Raw genomic sequence first — 20,742 nt, forward strand, 5'->3', positions numbered from 1 at the left:
ATCAGCAACTGTTTACCCACCGTTGTCATGGTTGTATGTACGCCATGTGCATCACCCGGAAACACCTGTAAGCTAAATAGCAAGCATAATGGTTCGGGTATGAACCTTTTTTTCGCAAGGTGACATCCTTGAATATGCCAAAAACACCATTATCAGCGACTGTTTACTCACCGTTGTCATGGTTGTATGTACACCATGTGTATCACCCGGAAACACCCGTAAGCTAAATAGCTATCGTAATCGTTCGGGTATGAACATTTTTGAGATAAAACGTTCTAAAGGTATGTGCGAATGTGCACTTTGGTGATTTGGTAAGCTGTGTTCTGATTGGTCAATCTCAAAGGTTACCTTACGCGACCTCCCATAAGGTTTTATTAGACTCAGTAGTGGAGTGTAGCGAAAAGTACGGAGACTAAGTTTACTTAGACTGGTGAATGAGTTCGTGTAAAGGCTCTTTTGTTTGTGCCCCAGTTCCAGGAAGATTTCTTCCTTTAATTTTTATTTTTAATGAACAGAACAGAGAGCTGTGTACCATGGTACCTACGGAACTGGGCATGGGTGTACCGTTGCAGCCTCTTTCTCACAAACACAATCTGTTGACACCCTCAATGCCCCAAGTTCAGTTTTTCTGTTTTTTTATATATTTTTGGTTGTTGTTGTTTAATGCCCAACTCAGCAGTATTCCATTTCCAGCTGTGTGTCTGTGGTTTGTTGAATACAGACTTGAACAAGAAACTGATATGAGTTTTCTTTATTCATGAAAAATTGTTTTATACCAAGCCTATAGTCATTAAGGTTATTGACAGACAGACAGACAGTTTATTTGCGTAATATCGGCCTTGTGGCCTATAATACAGTTATACAGTTATTTAACCGATGTACAGTGGTCAACTGGGTGCAGATCTTCCTTGGAATATATCATGCAAAAATACGGCAGTAAAATATATTACCTGACTGTTCCTTGATTTGAGGATTGATTCTAGGGCTAATGGACCTCTATACACTTTTCAAAGTTGTAAGAAATACTTTTCACGCCAACATTCGTAATATTTACATTTGAAAAAGACATGATTCTCATCTTCAACTTCCAAGGCATTACATACTGTACACACAAAATCTGTTATTGTGGCATCTGTCTTACATCTAAATTTGTTTATCTTCAGATTGTTGTGGGAAATTCAGAATTTGCAGTATGCACGTATTAGGTATTTGTTTTTCAATTCAGTGATATATGGTTCCAAGTGGAGGTTATATTTGAATTGTGAATAGTGTTTTAGAAAAGTTGAGCTGCAAACATCATTATGCCAAGTCTGGCAGGCTATATCTTTGATGCTTTGTTCGAAGGTTAGGATGAATAACTGTACATCGCCAACGCCTTGGTTTAGCCATACATGTGAAAACCTGTTTCTGAATAAAATAGATCTCACACTTGACACCCAATTAATTTTGCCCAAATCGTCAAACACTTTGAGCATCTTATAACACTGTATGGGATGACGCTGTGGATTCATGTGTAACAGTCTGAACCAAAACTTAATTACTTTGATCTGGCTGAAGACATACATTGGATAACGTCCAAGTTCACCGAGGATGGCCTTGTTGGATGCAAATATTCCAATTTTGAGAAATCTTTTAAAATACATCATCTGAATCCTTTCAATTGAATCTGAATACTTGTGTCCCCAAATTTCAGCTCCATAGAGTTGTATTGGTGCTATCTTCGTGTCAAATATCATCCGTGCTGTAGAGTATGTTATATTCTGTTTTTTCCTAAAAATTCTAAACAATGAAAGACAGGCTTTGTTTGCTTGTTGTGCAAGGGTTTCACACGTTTTTGTCCATATTAATCTTGATGAAAACACAATCTCAAGATATTTATAGTAAGTAACAACCTCCATAGGCTGATTACCGAAGAACCACCTCTCCGATTTTGTCAGAATTCTGCCATTTCGAAATACGATGATATTTGACTTTTTTAAGTTCAACTCCAGTCCCCATTTTAAACAGAATGACTCCAGGATCCTAAGTTGTCGTTGCAGACCAATAACACTCGTGGCAATAAGGACGATGTCGTCGGGAAACATTAGTAGCAGTAGATCTCGTATATCCTGTGTAACGAACCCGCCACTGTTACAAGACCTGTACAGTTCGGTGGCAAATTCATTAATAAACAGAATAAAGAGTATGGGACTTAAGACACATCCTTGCCTTACTCCACGGGAGGTATCAAACGCTACCATTCTAGAATTACCAACTTTAACACAGGCCTTCACTTTTGAGTAAGATAAATAACTTTCCATGACATCCACGTTGCACAAGCACATATAATAATTTATCTCTGTCTACAAAGTCAAATGCTTTTTTGAAGTCAATGAATCCACAGTAGAAATGACCTTTTGTTTTACCCAAGTATTTGGAACACAATGCCTGTAGTGTAAATAAATGATCTGTAGTAGAATATTGTGGACGGAATCCTGCTTGACATTCAGATATCAATTCGTTAAGTTCAATCCATTTTCTAAGTCGTGACTTGATTATTGTTGTAAAGATTTTTCCCATGATATTTAGTAGGGAAATTCCTCTGTAATTTGATGGCTCAGTCTTATCATCAGACGTAAATATAGGCAAGACCATTCCAAAATTCCAGTGTGATGGGAATGTACCCTCATCTAGGATCTTATTGAATAACAGCTTCAGATATGGGATTATCAGTTCCAATGACAGTTTGTAAAGTTCCGGAGGTACCCCATCTGTACCGGGTGCTTTCCCATTTTTGAGGTTGGAAATTGCATTTTTGATTTCTGCTTCAGAAATTTCCTCATTGAGATAGATGTCCTGGTTAGCTAACCCACCACAGTCATGGCACGAATGGTGTTCAAGAAAGTATTTAACATGTTCATCGAAGACAGAGGTAGTTTCGGATAATGTAGGATTCAATGACGTCTTAAAGTATCACTGCCAGTCCTGGGCTTGAATCCATGAGTCATTACTTGTGCGAAATGCTTGTTTTATCCTTTTCCAAAATTCTTTGCAATTTCCATGTTTTGCTGCATAGGCGATCTCGTCTGCTTCTTTCTTATCGAATTCAGTTTTCTTGGGAGAGCACAACTTTTTAAAGGCTCCTTTTGATTCCAAGTACTTCCTTTGATTATCGTCACAGTTGAATTTCCTAAATCTGTGATGGCATCTATACTTAATGGTTTTTAGTTGTTGGCAATTGTTATCAAACCAGGGTGGTTGTTTGAGAGTCGTTCGAACATTAAAGACGGTCGGTCTGAGTTGTCTCCCTGTAGCAGCAACAATATTAGACAGTTTGGTGACTGCATGATTGATATCACCATCTAAATACTCCAGGAATTCCGAGATCATCCCCATCACTTTGCCAGAAGTATACACATCAGTGAAATGTTGTCTATCACTATTGCTATAAATATATCTTGGCACTTTCAAGAGGGGTATGCTAGGCGCAGCTTGGCTTATCCTGAGCTTGGTGACGTCACTGAGATGACATGATTTAGGGAGATGATCAGACTCTGACCTCGGTATTACACTCATATCGTAAATTCTAGTAAACAGTTCACTCGATACCAGTACATAGTCAACAACGCTGGCTCCAGAATGGGTGATGCATGTGAAATTACCAAGTTTATCACCAGGTTTCCTTCCATTGGTAATATGAAGGCTGAAAACTTTGCACAAGTTGAGAAGACTTCTACCAAAATTATTTGTTTGTTTATCACATGATACTCTTTTCATGTCAAAACTGTCTTCTCTATAGTCTTCCTGGAGTGGCAAATGTTGAGTATCATCGTTTAAAATAAAATCTGGCTCTTCAGCAGTCCGTGCATTAAAATCACCAATATTTATAAATTTAACATCATCTCCGAAGTCTGACATAATGTGTAGTATCTTTTTCTCAAGAGACGAAATACCATCATTATCTGAGTCTGCGTATTCATTTGCATCTGGGTGAATATACAAAAACAAAACAAATGTATTTTCATTAAGGTTATTAGTAGTAATTGTTAGGGGAACATCTTGATAAATGATTTGTGTTTTGTAAACGGAGATGTACTAACTTAAACTTAAAGCATTCGTACTGAGGGCTTGTAAAGTTGTAGGATAGGTAGCAGATGATCCTAGTACTTTGCACAAAGTTGCGGTATCCAAGTGAAATATTAAGGTTATTCATACATTCATGATCATTTATTTGGATGGGTTTGCTAGTTATGAAATCATAAAAATGTGATGGTAAGGTCAGTCAGCTTACAGGCCAGGATATGTTGATAAATATTCTACCCATTAACCTGTGTTTGTCAATTTATAAATTGTTTGATTATCACTTGTGAATTTCCTCGTAAAATTATTATGTATGAGAAGTGAGCAGATGGTTTTCCCTTTCCTGTGTTACCAGAAGTAGAAATTACGAGTGAGAGACCTAGTTACGTTAATGAAATATTTATCTACATTCTGTAATACACCTCACCCAACACTGTTCTTGTCAGCTCAGGCATTAAGCCACACCCAACACTGTCCTTGTTAGGCTTAAAGCCACATCTAACACTCTTTGTCTGCTCAGACATTAAACCACACCCAACACTGTCCTTGTCAGCTCAGGCATTAAGCCACTCCCAACTCACTCCTTGTCAGCTCTGGCATTGAGCTACATCCAACACTGTCCTTGTCAGGCATTAAGCCACATCCAACACTGTCTTTGTCCGCTCAGACATTAAGTCACATCCAACACTGTCCTTGTCAGCTCAGACATTAAGCCACACCCAACTCACTCCTTGTCAGCTCAGGCATTGAGCTACATCCAACACTATCCTTTTCAGGCATTTAACCACATCCAACACTGTCTATGTCCGCTCAGATATTAAGCCACACTCAACACTGTCCCAGTCAGCTCAGGCATTAAGCCATACCAAACACTGTCCTTGTCAGCTCAGGCATTAAGCCATACCCAACATTGTCTTAGTATTTCAGTTATTAAGCCACATCCTGCACTACCTGAGTACTTCAGGTATTTAGCCACATCAAACACTGTCTTAGTATTAAATGATCACAGGCATTATTCTACACAAACAATTGTCATTATCATCTCAGGCATTATGCTACATGCAACACTGCCAAGTTTAACTCAGGTATTATGCAAAGCTAAACACTGTCCTGAACCTTTGCTACCTAAGTCACCCAGGTCATTAAGCCATATTCAGCTATCCCAGTTCATTGACCCACATCCTGCTCTGCCATCATGGTCATGGAGAGTGCTCCACATCTTGCTTTGTATTGGCCACCATTAAGTCAAATCGTACAGCGTCCTGGTCAACTGGAGCAGTGATCCACATCCTGCTCTGTCCTGGTCACCATTAAGCCAGTTAGTAGATAATCCTGGTCAACTGGAGCAGTGATCCACATCCTGCTCTGTCCTGGCAACCATTAAGCCAGGTCGTAGATAATTGGTCAACTGGAGCAGTGATCCACATCCTGGTCTGTCCTGGCAACCATTAAGCCAGTTCATGGATTATCCTGGTCAACTGGAGCAGTGGTCCACATCCTGGGCCCTTATTCTCGAAACGTTCGTATCCCTAAGAATTCTTAACTTTGATTGTAGCCAATGTGTTAAGAATGGACTTAAGAAGTTTGTAGGGCTATGAACGTTTCGAGAATAGCTAGCCTGTTCTGTCCTGGCAACCATTAAGCCATTTCATAGATTATTCTGGTCAACTGGAGCAGTGATCCACATCCTGGTCTGTCCTGGCAACCATGAAGCCAGTTCATGGATTATCCTGGTCAACTGGAGCAGTGGTCCACATCCTGCTCTGTCCTGGCAACCATTAAGCCAGATTGTAGAGAATCCTGGTCAACTGGAGCAGTGATCCACATCCTGGGCCCTTATTCTCGAAACGTTCGTAGCCCTAAGAATTCTTAACTTTGATTGTAGCCAATGTGTTAAGAATGGACTTAAGAAGTTTGTAGGGCTATGAACGTTTCGAGAATAGCTAGCCTGTTCTGTCCTAGCAACCATTAAGCCATTTCATAGATTATTCTGGTCAACTGGAGCAGTGATCCACATCCTGGTCTGTCCTGGCAACCATTAAGCCAGTTCATGGATTATCCTGGTCAACTGGAGCATTCTGCTCAGTCCTGGCAAGCAGTAAGCCAAATCGTAGATTATCCTGGTCAACTGGAGCAGTAAGCAACATCCTGCTATATCCTGTTCTGCAAGGTGTTAGATTGCCAAGTTATTAGGTTGTCAAGCAGCTATTGTGCCAATAAAAGACTATGATTACTTGCTAAGTGGAAAATCAATTTTGGGAAACAACTGGTTCAGATTTGTAGCTGTGCATTCAGAGGCAGTTAAATCTCTCAGCAAAAACAAAACCTTCAGCAGCATTTTAGCTGGTGGTGTGATTGGTATGAACCTTTCCTCCTCTAATGATGAAGTGATAAACTTTGCAAGTTTATTGTCTTTCAAGAACACCAGCACAGTTCTTGTCACCTGTTAGGCCAGAAGATATTTATTAAAGGTCAGCCTTGACTTTGACGTTTTGACACTTCAGTGGTGATTAAGGTGAAGGATAGGTCAAACTGATCTGGACTGGGCCTCATTTTATGAAGCAACCTTTATAAAGTTAACTTTAACTCCCATTCTTTACGATGACTATGAGGTCGTGAGAGGTGACTAACAGAATTGGTTGGTCAGACTTGCGTACTGTGTTGACATATGTCATCGGTTTCAAGTTGTGCAGATTGATGCTCCTGCTGTTGATCACTGGATTGTTTGGTCCAGACTTATTTATTTACAGACCACCGCCACAAAGCTGGAATATTGCTCTGTATATTACTGTATATGATACTCTGTATGTCACGTTTCAAACTTTTGATAACATCCCTGCATTAACACTAAAATAACGAACCTTTCAATTGACATTTCACCATTGCTTCCATAATCAGCTAGATTTAGCCCCATATCAGACAATATTCTAAGATGTATATTTGATACTATTGCGATAAATCATACATTTTGTTCGCATCCTGTTGAAGTTGTTCATGATATGGTTGAAATATTGCCAATGTGTCTGTAAATGTGATTTACCATACCTAACTTTATTTAACTGTTAGAATTGTAATATTATAGTAATAATAGATTTTTCTCGGATTATGGCTTTTGACAAGTGTCATGTTATAAGAAAACTTGCCACTTGTCTATTTTTGTTTCACATCATGGCGATTGATCCCTGCACACTCTATTGCCAGTTTCTGATTTTCAGTTAAACATGAAATACCAAATCTTTCCTTCGCACGTTGTTGAACCCATTCCATTTAACGTGTGTTCTGATTGGATAGTAACAAGGGAGATAATTCCTGTTGCGATTTTTTGCCGCAATTGGATTTCTCAATGACTGGGAAATATGGCCGTATTAGAACAGAGGTTACGTAGGAAGATATGACAGGATTAACCTCCGTGGGAAGAGAATGTGTTGGTATAGGACTAGTTTTGTTTTGTCAGTATAGGATGAGTGTTTTTTTATGAAATTATATTTAAGTTGGTTCTGATTAAGTTTGACATAAGACAGTACATTACTGTTTAGTTAATGTCAATGATCTCTATGTAGCTGAATAAAATCACTAAAATACCCACATATTTGAGAGCAGTGAGTTGTGAAAAGTGAAATACCCTCTCTACTTTCTTAATACAGGGTTTCCATAAAGGGTGACTATGCTTGTCGTAAGAGGCGACTATTGGGATCGGGTGGTCAGACTCACTGACTTGGTTGACACATGTCATTGGTTCCCAATTGCGCAGATCGATGCTCATGTTGTCTGGTCCTGACTCGATTATTTACAGGTCGCCGCCATATAGCTGGAATATTGCTGAGTCCGGCGTAAAACTAAACTCACTCACTCACTCGCTTAATACAGGGTTTAAAAAATCACATCGCCTGAAGCCAGGACAAGTCCATTTTATTTCGGGCAGACAGATAATAGTTTCTTACTTATCTGTGGGCTACTAGATAATTTCTGTTTACAGTTTTCAAACTGCAAATAAACTTGGATTTCATTTCATATGTGCTGAAAATGTAGCTCTTAAATGTCACAATGATAATAAAGTAGAGTTGTCTTTCGTTTCTATTTATCAATTCCCAGTAAAGAGTCCACTAAACATAAACATCAAATATCATGCTTATTTATTCTTTCATGATTACATTAGCATGATTATGTCATGAAAATCAGGACAAGTGGGAAATTCATCGTTACTTTCTTGAAGTCACGTGTGCTATGGCAAGTGGCTTTTCCTGATAATACCCACTACAAAAAATATATAAAAATACAGTGGGTACATGAGCTCACATGAGCTAAATCTTATCTGGAGCACTGGATAGGTATCAGTGTGACAAGCCAAAGCCATCAGCAAGTTGCAACACCAGGATACTTTGGAATAGAACATTTTTCTTGGTAACCCAGTGACATGAACCCATTATGTATTGGAGGAAGACTGGAACAAATACAGTATCTTCAGGATATAGTTCGTTTAATCTCGTCTGATCATATGTAGGTTTCCACTCCATCAGATATCCTTCCTTCCTGCTAAACTCCATCCTTGTGTTGTACTGTCCACATGACAACTAGGACATATGGTCTGGATGTAGGGCATGTGTAACATTTTTGATTATTCTGTAAGGGCAAGTTGTGTTGCAAATATCCTGATGAATTTGACCCATTGAAATTTCAAAGCCCATTCGTGCCCAGTGTTGTAAATCTAGCATGTGTGGCATGTCTGTAACAGATTAAAGGGGATTCTAGGATGGCTACAGGGTGAAATACTTGTGCGGAGAACCAACTATAATTGGGGTCTGGCCCTTGCATTGTCTGCAGAATCTGCCCTGTCTGGTCTTGTGTTGGCATACTCATATGATACCCAGACACTGGCTGACAGTCTGGATGCTGTCCCTTTACTGTCAATCACTGTTCCTTTCTGGTCAAGGCTGTGGAGGGTATACTCCTAAAAAAAAATATCAACCATCAAGTATTTTCATTGTCTTATCTTTATCTATCTCTATAGTGATTTGTGCCATCATGTTATATGAAATATAGAATACATAACCTTTAGTGACAGTCAAATTGATTTATCTGATAACCATGATAACATTGACAACATGACCCAAACACAACCACCCTCAGAAACAGCATGCATGTGTGGCACTCTCTTCACACGTACACCCTAATCAGTTAGACTAACAGCTAGTCTCTGAAATGAACATATTTTACTGAAAAAAACGTTCATAGTGAAAACAAATAATGTAATGAAATGGAGCCCTGAGACTTTCTTCATTTTCCTGAAGCTAAGGAAATCTAGACTTGCCACATCTTCTAGACTTGTGAGGGCTTTCTTGGCTATATATGCTTCAGGGTCTGTATGACAGAATACTTGATCAGTGTAAACCTACCTGTAATCATTCCTCTGGGACAAGCGGGGCCTAAGTTCATTTTTATGGATGTCCATCCATGGATGATTATGGCTGAGAGTTGTCAGTGATGTTGTTCAGATCATCAACATGACGCATATGGACTGGCCTGCAAGGTCACCTGATCTTAATGAAAATGGCATTATTGGAAGTCATATTTTCAGTCTCCTTGTTCAATTTCTGACTCAGGAAGACCTTGAGCAGACATTACTGAACATTTTACAAACAGCTACAATAAGAGCTCATTTGGTCAATGCAAAGCTTGCATTCATGCTTATGGTGATCGCAAGTATTATTAAACGCTGCGTCACTGTCCAAAACTGATTTAACCCTCACATTTTGCTCCATCAATGCAGCACATTTTGCTCAACTGTTTCATGGGTACTTGCATTTGATGATTTGTAAGTTTATTGTTGGTCAATACCATTTCATTTCATTTTGTAAATTCTGTGTACGTTTTATCTTTCTATTGCTTGATTTGCAATTTCAATAAATGAAAATGTGATGAGACTAGAAATGTACACTGCTTGACTTTTTGTGAGTATATTAATGTACTTAATGAATATATTTATTGGCAGGTTGGTATAACAACATTCTATCCTCAGTCCCCTTTCATGTTTTATGGGAAGATAGTTTGGAAATGTTTTGATGGCATTTGATCAAACATACTCTCCGTCTTATATCTTCATCTAGGAATTTGGAAGTATCCCAGACAGAAATGTTAGTTAATCATTATCAATTGGAAGAACATGTTCAGACAGGTTTCTCTTATTAGTGTTCCCCTTCTCTTATCAACCAATTTGAAAGATTTCTTTAAACACAGAATAAGCTTTAGTGTAAAATTTGGTGGTGAATTTCTGAAGTTGATTTCATGTTGGGAACACAACAGGATCAGGTGGTCAGGCTTGCTGACGCAGTTAGACATGTCATTCTATCTCACCTATGTAAATCTTGCTGTTAATCAATGGATTGTCTGGTCCAGACTTGATATGTACAGACCACTATCACATCACTAGGAATGTTGCTGATTGTGGTGTTACCAAGGAAACATGCACTAAATTATAGGTATCAGCAATGTATGCATAGCTGTCTTTAATAACTACAAATGTTTTATACGTATCTACTTCTAGTTCTAGTATGCAAAGTGACAGGTTGTATCAAAGCTATTCCTAAATTTAAGAGGACTATGAATGTTTTTGGCATGTTTTTCAGAGACAACATGCCAAGTCACTTCAAAGTGAAAGAGTACTGCCCAATTGTGTTCAAGAACTTGAGGGAGCGGTTTGGGATTGACGACTTTGAGTATATGGTGAGTGCTAATGTAAATTGATTCTGCATTCTTAGTCAACATTACTTACTGAGCCGAACCTTAAATCAGGGCTCGATTTAAGAGTGGTTAACCCACTTGCACAAGGTGCAACCTAAGATAAAAACCTAGTTGCACCATACATATTCAAGATATGCTGCTCTTAATGCAATGTGTAAAGAAAGAAATATGCTTTTGAATTATTTGAATGATTTATTCAGGAGTTTACTCACTAAAAAATTTACTTGCACCTGATGCAAGTTAGACTTGCAACTAGATTGTACCTTGTAGAATTGGGTTGCACCATAGCAAGTAAGAAAGCACTAAAATGAGCCCTGTTAATGAATCTCTGCAAATGAATCTATGCACACCTATTTATCTTTGAAAAGAGGCATTCAATAGTTCACAACACTCATGGTGTTTAGGAGTCTGGGCTGGAAATGGTCCCTAGCAACCAATGATTGTCTGTGAGGAATGAAATCCAGGTAAAGACACACTATTCCATTCCTGCAATGCTTTACCACTGGGAATCAGTGTCAGAAAAGGTCGCAGGAAACCAGTTCTTATGTGTGGGTTCTTGTTTTTGGCGTATGTGTGAACAGGGCTGCTACTGCTTGTTGTGAGAGCTGACTGAATTAAGAATCAGGTGGTTGCAATATGCAACCTTGGTGTTTGTCACTGTTCAGTTTGGCAAAAAACTGTGTGTATGCTGTTTGCAACTGGTTACCACGGATTTAAATACATTTCTCAAAGGTTGCAGTGATAGGCAAGAAAACTCACTCACTCGCTTTCTCACTCTAAATGTTGCAGTCAACAAAAGTCCTCAAGGTAGTGACTGTTGTTTATGACCCAAATGACAATTTCTTAACATGATTGTGATTGGTACTTGGGTACACTCCATTCACAAAAAGATGATTCTTGATTCTCCATGTTCAGGAGATCTTGACTAAACAAGACAACATATCAGGTTTGTTTGGAAGAATGTTGTTTAGAAAAGGACTGTTAAAGAGCTGCCCATGGCCTCATCACACAAAGCAACTTTGGATCTATGATTGTTATGGGTCTGTTTTAGCGTTTGTTGCGATCATCTTTTGTTGAGCTTGCTGTATGGCATGATGCTGAGTTGTGAAGCTGGAGAACTGATCACAGCTGTAGTGCACTGTTTGGACCATAGTTCATGAGGGATGGTGGCAGTTTCGTTTATGTTTGCTACACCGACCTTGGATTTGTGTTACCAGATTGCACTGCATCTCAGCATTGATTTCAGGAGGAATGTTGGCTTTTCTTCACATCAAGCTGGTCCACCTCAATACTTAACAGTCCAGATGTTCCTTCATTGATGGCATGACATACTGACAATGACTTAAATACATTTACTCACTGCTGACAACAGTAGTGGTAGAAATGCTACTTGTAGGCATATTTTGAATTTTTGCTGAATGTCTTGATTATCATATGAAGATGCTTGTACTTGATGTTACCACCAACAAAGTATGATGGGGATGGAAGGTTGTATATACAGGGATCCGGAGTAGAGTTCCTGATTCTGATTGTGTGTACAGGTGAGACAGGTGGTGTAGATTGCCTGATTGCCTGGTACAGGTGAACCAAGGGCAGCACACCTGTATGCTGTTTCACCTTTACTGCCAAGCTTTTTAAGCTTCATCATTAAGATGCTTCCTGTTCTTGAAGGAAAACCTGAAATGGATACCTGCAAAAGTTCTTTTTGCATAGAATAAATAAGCTAAAATGTGGGTAATTTATATGGTTTATAACAGTCAGTCATTTCCTGAAGAAGTACGAAGGACACTGGTGCAAAACTTTCTTTTGCTTGTCCTTGCACATTTCCTATACAACTTTCTGCACTACATTTCTAACATTCTTGAGCAGAGAAATGAATATTCTATAGTAGAAAATTGCAGCACTCCTGAAAAGTGGAAACTTGCATTTTCTAAAAAGAAGTCATGGAATCAAACAGTTGTCATAAATTAAACTTTTCTAGTTCACACTGTTTGTAAAGGAATATGAAGTTGGAATTTTGGAGTTTCAGTTAGAGCACCACATGTCATGGGCTTGGTTGGAGAAGTCTTTAACGGGTTACATGATCTGCTTTGCAAAGTTTGCTTGGCATCCCTCAGCCATGCTGGATACTCACAAATGTTTGTGACATTGACTCTTAGGTTACCATGACGGTCAGCACTGTACTCATACTGTTGATTTTCGCCAACACTCACTCAATGTTTTGGAATCATTAAAGATCCCTTACTCATGACTTGTATGGAAAGAATAGAGAAGCTTAATTAATAAAATATCTTGGTCATCCTGCTAGAAGACAAATTAAGCCAGTGACATCTTATGTTGACAGAGTTCGCTGACCAAACAGCCCCACTACATCGACTCACCGGGTAGAAGCGGCGCTCGGATGTTAATGTCCCAAGACAAGAAGTTCTTTATAAAAACACTGGTCAGTGAGGAGGTGGAGCAGATGCACCATGTACTTAAACAGTATCACCAGGTGAGTGCTGCAGAATATTCATTGATGGTCGTTCTGATGATCGAAAATAATCGAAAATTGATCAAAAGGAGGATTAAGAATAATTGTCAATTGTAAAAGACATTTTCCATTAATAGGAATTTTGTTGTTTTAGTATAACAAACTTGAATGAAGTAAACTAACCATTAAATGCGATAAATACTCACAAACATTCGCTGAACACATACATGAGTAAAGGTATGTGCATTATAAAATTTTAATAACATTTATTGTTTACTTGCAATTCTAATGTCTTTCTTCCATGCATGCATTTCATATCATGATAGTGTTAGTTACAATAAAACATTAATTAGGGGGGAAAAAATGGGGAAAACATTAATTGGTGATTACATTAAAAATATATATATATCTATTACCATCCGTAATTGGTCACCACAAGTCCTCCGACTATCGACAGTTGATTTGGTTTCCAATTCCCAACACTATTCAATGATCCACATTCAGCATCAAATTATAACAAGTATGGAAACTGAAGTCTGATAAACAATTAAAATTCAGGAAGTTGTGTTACATTTCTGCAGCAGATGACTTTGTGTACTTCTGGGAGTCGAAATAGTTTCTGTAAAAATATCAGTTTTTAACAATAATGCTGTTCCACATTATTGATTGTATTGATAGCTGTCATAAGATGATTATTGATTATTACTGACAGTTCCACTAAACCCTTCATATACTAAATCTACCTAGAGACATGAAAGAAATCAGTGGAGAACCTATGCATGACTATGGTGAGATAGTCTATAGAGCCTGGACAGTTTGTGATAGCTTTACCATCACATTGAAAAATGCTGGGGACTGTAGGAAGATATAGATTTTCACCCTGCTATCATAATTACATTCAGTACTCTAAATGAAGTGAGTGTTCCTAAAACTGAATCTGCACACAAGAATGATGTTCCGATGACTGAAAATAATAAAAAATGATTGCAGGAAGGATTAAAAATAGTTACTGATTGTAAAAAGCATATTTTTGATAAATCAAAATTTTATTGTTTTAGAATGAGTTGACGAATATTCAACAGCTTAAAGCTATGTGCATTGTATTCATAGTTTGGTATTTGTCATTACGTTAAATGTTACTGTAACATGTCTATGAATAAATTTCACATCTGATATAAACATAATGAGATATACTGATTAATAGTTGGTGTATAGGTTAACAGAATAATTACATTAACATTAATTAGAAAAAAACCTGGAAAAAACCCTTAAAATTGATGATGACCCAAAAAATGTATATATTTCGATTATAATCGATAATGGTTCACCACAATTCCTCCAAGAATTGATAGTGGATTGGGTCTCTGCTTCCCCACGCTAACACCCAGTTGTTATAACTAGATCTGTCTGCCACCATGATCTAGTGAATACCTGCTCTGTGAATTGGGCCAGTGGTTATGTCATATTGAAAGTGTTTGGAGGCACATGTTGCTATCTGGCACATGGTACTTGGGGCAGTGGGGTAGTGACTAGTGACTAAAGTGTTAGCTTGACATGCTGAAGACCTGGGTTCCATTCCCCACATGGGCTGTATGTGTGATGGCATTTCTGGTGTCCCCTGCCGTAATACTGCTGGAATATTGCCAAATGCGGCGTTAGACTAAACTCACTTGCTCACATGGCACTTCATACAAAACAGGACTGGTCAGTGCAGAGTAGACTACTATCAGGGGTTCAAAAATCCCATCGCCTGACATCCAGGACTGGTCAGTTTTCATTTCAGGTAAACAAATTATGGTACCTTACTTGTCCATTGGCTACTAGATACTTTTCATGTATGGTTTCAAACTGCAAGTAATCTAGGATTTCATTTCATATCTGCTCACAATGAAGCTATTAAAGTTGGCAATAATAATAAAGTAGAACTAGTACAGAGTGAAACTATTACTCTTCGATAAATGGTCCAGTAAACATTAACATCACGCATTGTGTCATAAAAATCAGGGCAAGTGGAAAATTGGTCAGTTACTTTCTCGAAGTCACTTGCCCTGTGGCAAGTGGCATTTCAAAATATTTTTGAACCCCTGTACTATGTATGGATGTGGTAAAGTTAAACTGCTGCATGGTTTTCAGTCAGTTGTGATGAAATAACTGGCTAAAAAGGTTGATTACTACAAGCACCTCTCCAAACACAATCACACATACACTTAAACATATACATCCACACAAAGGTCTGATGCCTTGTCACATGTAGAGATGTGTATTTTGTGGATCCCAGTGTCACAACTTGGTCTTTGTTTCAGTATATAGTGGAGAAGCATGCCTCACTCATTCCCTGGCACACATACAGATGTATGTTTTATGAAACCCCCATGTCACAACTTGGTCTTTGTTTCAGTATATGGTGGAGAAACATGCCACAGTCATTCCCTGGCACTCATACAGATGTATGTTTTATGAAACCCCCATGTCACAACTTGGTGTTTGTTTCAGTATATTGTGGAGAAGCATGCCACACTCATTCCCTGGCACACATACAGATGTATGTTTTATGAAACCCCCATGTCACAACGTGGTCTTTGTTTCAGCATATTGTGGAGAAGCATGCCACAGTCATTCCCTGGCACACATACAGATGTATGTTTTATGAAACTCCCATGTCACAACTTGGTGTTTGTTTCAGTATATTGTGGAGAAGCATGCCACACTCATTCCCTGGCACACATACAGATGTATGTTTTATGAAACCCCCATGTCACAACGTGGTCTTTGTTTCAGCATATTGTGGAGAAGCATGCCACAGTCATTCCCTGGCACACATACAGATGTATGTTTTATGAAACTCCCATGTCACAACTTGGTGTTTGTTTCAGTATATTGTGGAGAAGCATGCCCAGACCCTGTTACCCCAGTACCTGGGTATGTACCGCTTGACAGTGAACGATGTCGAGACCTACATGGTGGTGATGAGGAACATCTTCAGCCCCAGACTAGGAATACACAGAAAGTATGATTTGAAGGTCAGTACATACATATTGATCCTCCTGGGTGGTACAGCTTATGATCTCCTATTAGGAATGCTCATTACTTTATGTATGATATTTAGGTTTTTTGGAGGATAAAATATACTGTAAAGGCTTTAGCAACTTGTTTAGTATGGAGTTACTTAATAATAGAATATCGATTCTGAGGATCCATTTGTAGTGTGGGTTTGAACGTTTTTTTGGAATTGTTTGTGGAGGCATTTTGAGCTCATCATTTCTTCTGCTTTGTCTTGGCCATCCAGGACTGACTTGGTGTTATGACTAGGTTGTGAAGGCTCTGGGTCATTCAGGGTCGTACTTCAACTCACAATCATTGTTTTTCTACATCCATTATCTACTTTTGTACTGGACGAACATTTGTGCATCATGTAAAATCCTGGTCATCTGTTGTCCTCTGTTCTAAAGAGCTCCTGAAATGCAGTGAAGAGTTGTTTAGTGTAGCTGTAGCAGGATCTGCTGCTTGTTGGTTGAGAGTCTCATTCACCCTGAAGATCATTCTCTTCCCACAGAGGTTACTTGTCATATCTTCCTACGAACTTCTGTTCTAATACAGACATATTTGGCGGTTCGCATAAAATACTCTAGCGGCAAAATATGGCAGCAGATTTATCTCCCTTTTTTCTTTCCAATCAGAACATGTGTTACATCGACCTAGATTCAACTTGACAAATGCAAGCAATGTGGAGAAACAAATATGAGATGAATGAGTTCTGTCTAGAAGAAACATTTGAGTATCGCGCTTGGGAAGAGGTTCTAGTTTTCACGATGCATGCGGATATTACCCAGATCTTGCGAACGATCACTTTTGAAACAAGGTTGCTGATTGCACTACTATATCTGATTGCCTCCAATCACGAGTCTTGAATACTCGCATCATGAAAGGGTCGTATTAGAACAGAGGTTATGTAGGAAGATATGACAAGTAACCACTGTGGGAAGAGAATGCCTGAAGGATCATCTGGCATGACTTTACCCATGAGATTTTCACTGAATTTTGTGGTTGTTCTCCTGTATTAATCACACTATTTAAATAGCTGTTTATGTGCCATTTATATCAGTATCACATTCATGTAAGTAATCTACCCCCAATAAGATTGTCACATGAGATGGATATGCTGTTTTGATAACGTATGACTATTACTTCTTGAAAACATTTGCCGAAGTTAAGCCAAATTTTCTCAAAGTACAGGACCTAGATTTTCGAAGCCCTCTTAGCGTTAAGATAGTTGTAAGTTATTGTTAATGTATGGCACTTATGACAATCTTAGCGCTAAGAGAGCTTCCAAAATCTGGGCCCAGAGTCGCGCAAAAAGAATTCGGACACTTGACGTAATTTCCTTAGACTTACAGGTTGATTTAGCCTAGCATCTATTATTTTCTTGTATTTAATTTTTGTAGGATCCAAGTTCAAATTTTGCACATTTGTGTAGAATCATCTTACCTACAATCACATAATTTCTGTGGAATTTTCCATTGCTCATTTATCAAATGGCAACAATTTAATCAACATATGTATGCCTTGAACTCCACTGACAAGGTGGCCTCTGGGATTGTGCATTGTGGAACCATACATACGTTGTTAAATGTGATTTCTTTAGTTAGATAGTGGTTGCAGAATTGAACTCATTATGTGAGCAGAGCAGAGATGACTTCAAACTTGCCTGTCAAATTTGACAAAGATCCATCCTGAACTCACTTCATGAAAATTATTTGTGCTTCACTGAAATAAAATGTTAGTCTATCTAAATGACGTTAAGTATCTGAATACTTTTTGCATGACTCTATATCTTGTTGAAGGAAGTTGTTTGTACAAAGCAAGTTAGGTGTAAAGTGGCACCTAGTCCCCACTTCAGGAAAACAAATCAAATTGATTCTCCTTGGCAGGGAATTTCTGGATAAAGAGATGTTGCAATGGGGATGTTTAGAAAAGTAAACATCCTTATTAGGAAGATATAGGCATGTGTAACGCAGAGTTACCATTCCAGTTGTAATAACTATATGATGTCGTGTTAGTCTTAGATCTGTTAATTTTAAAGTGATAGGCATGTTTGTTTGGATGCCATGAAGCAATGACCATGCAAATTCTGCATGCTGTCTCCTTGTGGTCTCCCACTTTCACCATCTGGCAGTATTAGGTAGACAAAAGCCATAGGAGATCAAAATAGAAATGGTATCAACACTTTGACATGAGATGAAAAAAGGCAGTTTTTTTTCTCCCATAGCTCTTAAGTAAAGCTTTAAATAAGGAAAAGAAGGTACGAGGAATGTTCATGTGATATGTTTAAAGAAATAATTTTGGACTTACAATTGCAGTGGAAACCTAACCAGGACATTGGATTGTTTTTCCTCCCTTTGTTTAAAATTCTGCATGTTGAATATCTATCCAGGAGTTTTATGTAGGACTTCCAAATAAGTGTCATTGGCAGGCAAATTTGCAAAAGATACGTCTTGTGATTTGTTTTTTTTTTTATTTAAAAAGTATGCTTCACTATTTTAAATAACTTTGTAATAATTCTTCAATGGTTATATTGGTCCTGCTTTATGCGAAGTACAGGTCTTCTGACAAAGCCTTGCTGTATTTTTAACTGTATGGGTGTGATGACCATCAATAATTCTGAATTGGAATTTTTTTATACTGCCTGCTTCTTTGCCATCTGCTGCAGACTTTGACAGATAAATCCTTCCTATCCCTCTGCCTCTTTACTACCACTGTTCCGGAATAGGGGTTTGATTGGGAGTCATGTTTACTTTCACGTGGGAAATACTGAGTGCTTTCACATGAGCATCCTTGTAATACTTTCACTTCCTGTTGGAATGTTTTGTGGTGTATCTTGCTGATAGGCTAACACTGTGTTAATGAATTGTATATGAAGTGGCAGGTTCATGAACATGTGGTAATGAATACAGCTTTGTGGAGGAAATGGGAGAAGTCAGGTCACGATGACCTGGGTCACTGTATACTGCAGGTCATAGATCAACACAACTTAACATCATCACTCTCCATCAATTCATGCAACATCAACAGGTTTCAGAGTTTTAGACTGGTCTGCATGTTCTGGCAAGAGCATATCCCTAATATATTATTTATGTTGCAATAATAATAACTGAAAAATTCTGTTAAGAATTTTAGGGGCTAAATAAACCGTTTTTCTCTTTGCCTAACATCAACCTTTTAATTGTTGGTTTGATAATCAGCAAAACTTCAGGCAAAGTGTGCAACCAAATTAGTGGCCACTTCGTAAGCTCTAGTGTTGAGTCCAACATGATACAGTCAATAAAGACAGCCGACAGCCACCAATTACACCTATTCTTGCTGAATAGGGGACTGACTAGGTGCTGATATGCATGATAGTCCTCATTACCCTGGGCTGAATTTGAGAATTTACCTGTTAATAACAGGTGTTTGTGTTCCATTGCTTCACTGTGGAGATGTGTAGGTGGTAGGGCAGCCATGGGCAAAACCTTAAATACAGTTAATCTATTATATTGGTTTGTGGGTGGAGAATGTTGTCATCAGGATGTTTTATGGTTCCACCGCAACCGTCAGTTTCAATTATATGTGAAATGAAAGTGAAATGACTCAAAGAAAATCCTAGCACATAAATGAAGTCAATGAAAAACATTAACACGCTGTTGTTATTTTTTCATATGTTACAGTGGTAATATAAGTATAGGCAAACTGGAAGATGTAATTGAACTTTGCTAGTTTAAGGGCTTGTCCATAATGACGTTTAAGAATATTATGTATTATTTCTGGAACTTCTAGATTTTTAATTCCACAAGAATAATTATTGTGCGCAAAGGCAGAGCCTGGACTGCAGCACTGTAAGTTCCTAGTTAAACTCGAAAAATACCTATGCAATTGTGAAATTTCTTAAAAATATCTCTGCCTGAAAAGTCTACAACTTCCGCTGAACCTATTGTGTCACCAACTACTTCATAATGAGAGTATGCCATGTGTGACGTTACTCGGATAACTTGCGAATCAGAAGATGCTGAATGTTAGAGCAAGAAGACTTCAATTTACCATGCAAATAAGATGTGACATAAAATTTAACAGATATAGTTTTCCTTATAACACCTCCAGGAATATCAATCTGACATCAAATAAGATGTGACATAAAATTAAATGGATACACCTCCAGGAACATGTCAGCTTAAGTAGTTTTCAATATTAATTTTATTTTAATTCATTTAATGTATAAAACCATCACTGAATCAACAACACATGGTTTTATGATGTAATCACTTGGAGATCAAGCAAATCACAACTGTTAAATCTTATGAAAATAAATTACTTGCAACTACAATAACATTGTTTTAACATACAAGACGTGTATGTGACAAGAAGTAATCTTTTTCTCAAGTAGGAATTAAACATGAGCATGATCTCGGATGTGATAATAATACAAAGTCCTCGATTGTTTG

At 38.1% G+C, this 20,742-nt stretch overlaps 1 protein-coding gene across 1 annotated transcript in view; it reads left to right on the forward strand.

The window, feature by feature from the left end:
- The window catches only part of LOC137255227 (phosphatidylinositol 5-phosphate 4-kinase type-2 alpha-like), a 49,300-nt gene that overhangs the window by 10,651 nt on the left and 17,907 nt on the right, over positions 1 to 20,742 (forward strand). Inside the window, exons 3-5 of the mRNA XM_067792659.1 lie at positions 10,683 to 10,779; positions 13,142 to 13,291; positions 16,144 to 16,290. Of these exons, the coding sequence (XP_067648760.1) occupies positions 10,683 to 10,779; positions 13,142 to 13,291; positions 16,144 to 16,290 (394 nt within the window). The remainder of the gene's footprint in view (positions 1 to 10,682; positions 10,780 to 13,141; positions 13,292 to 16,143; positions 16,291 to 20,742) is intronic.

This window comes from Haliotis asinina, chromosome 11 (assembly GCF_037392515.1).
Source record: "Haliotis asinina isolate JCU_RB_2024 chromosome 11, JCU_Hal_asi_v2, whole genome shotgun sequence".
Classification (NCBI taxonomy): domain Eukaryota; kingdom Metazoa; phylum Mollusca; class Gastropoda; order Lepetellida; family Haliotidae; genus Haliotis; species Haliotis asinina.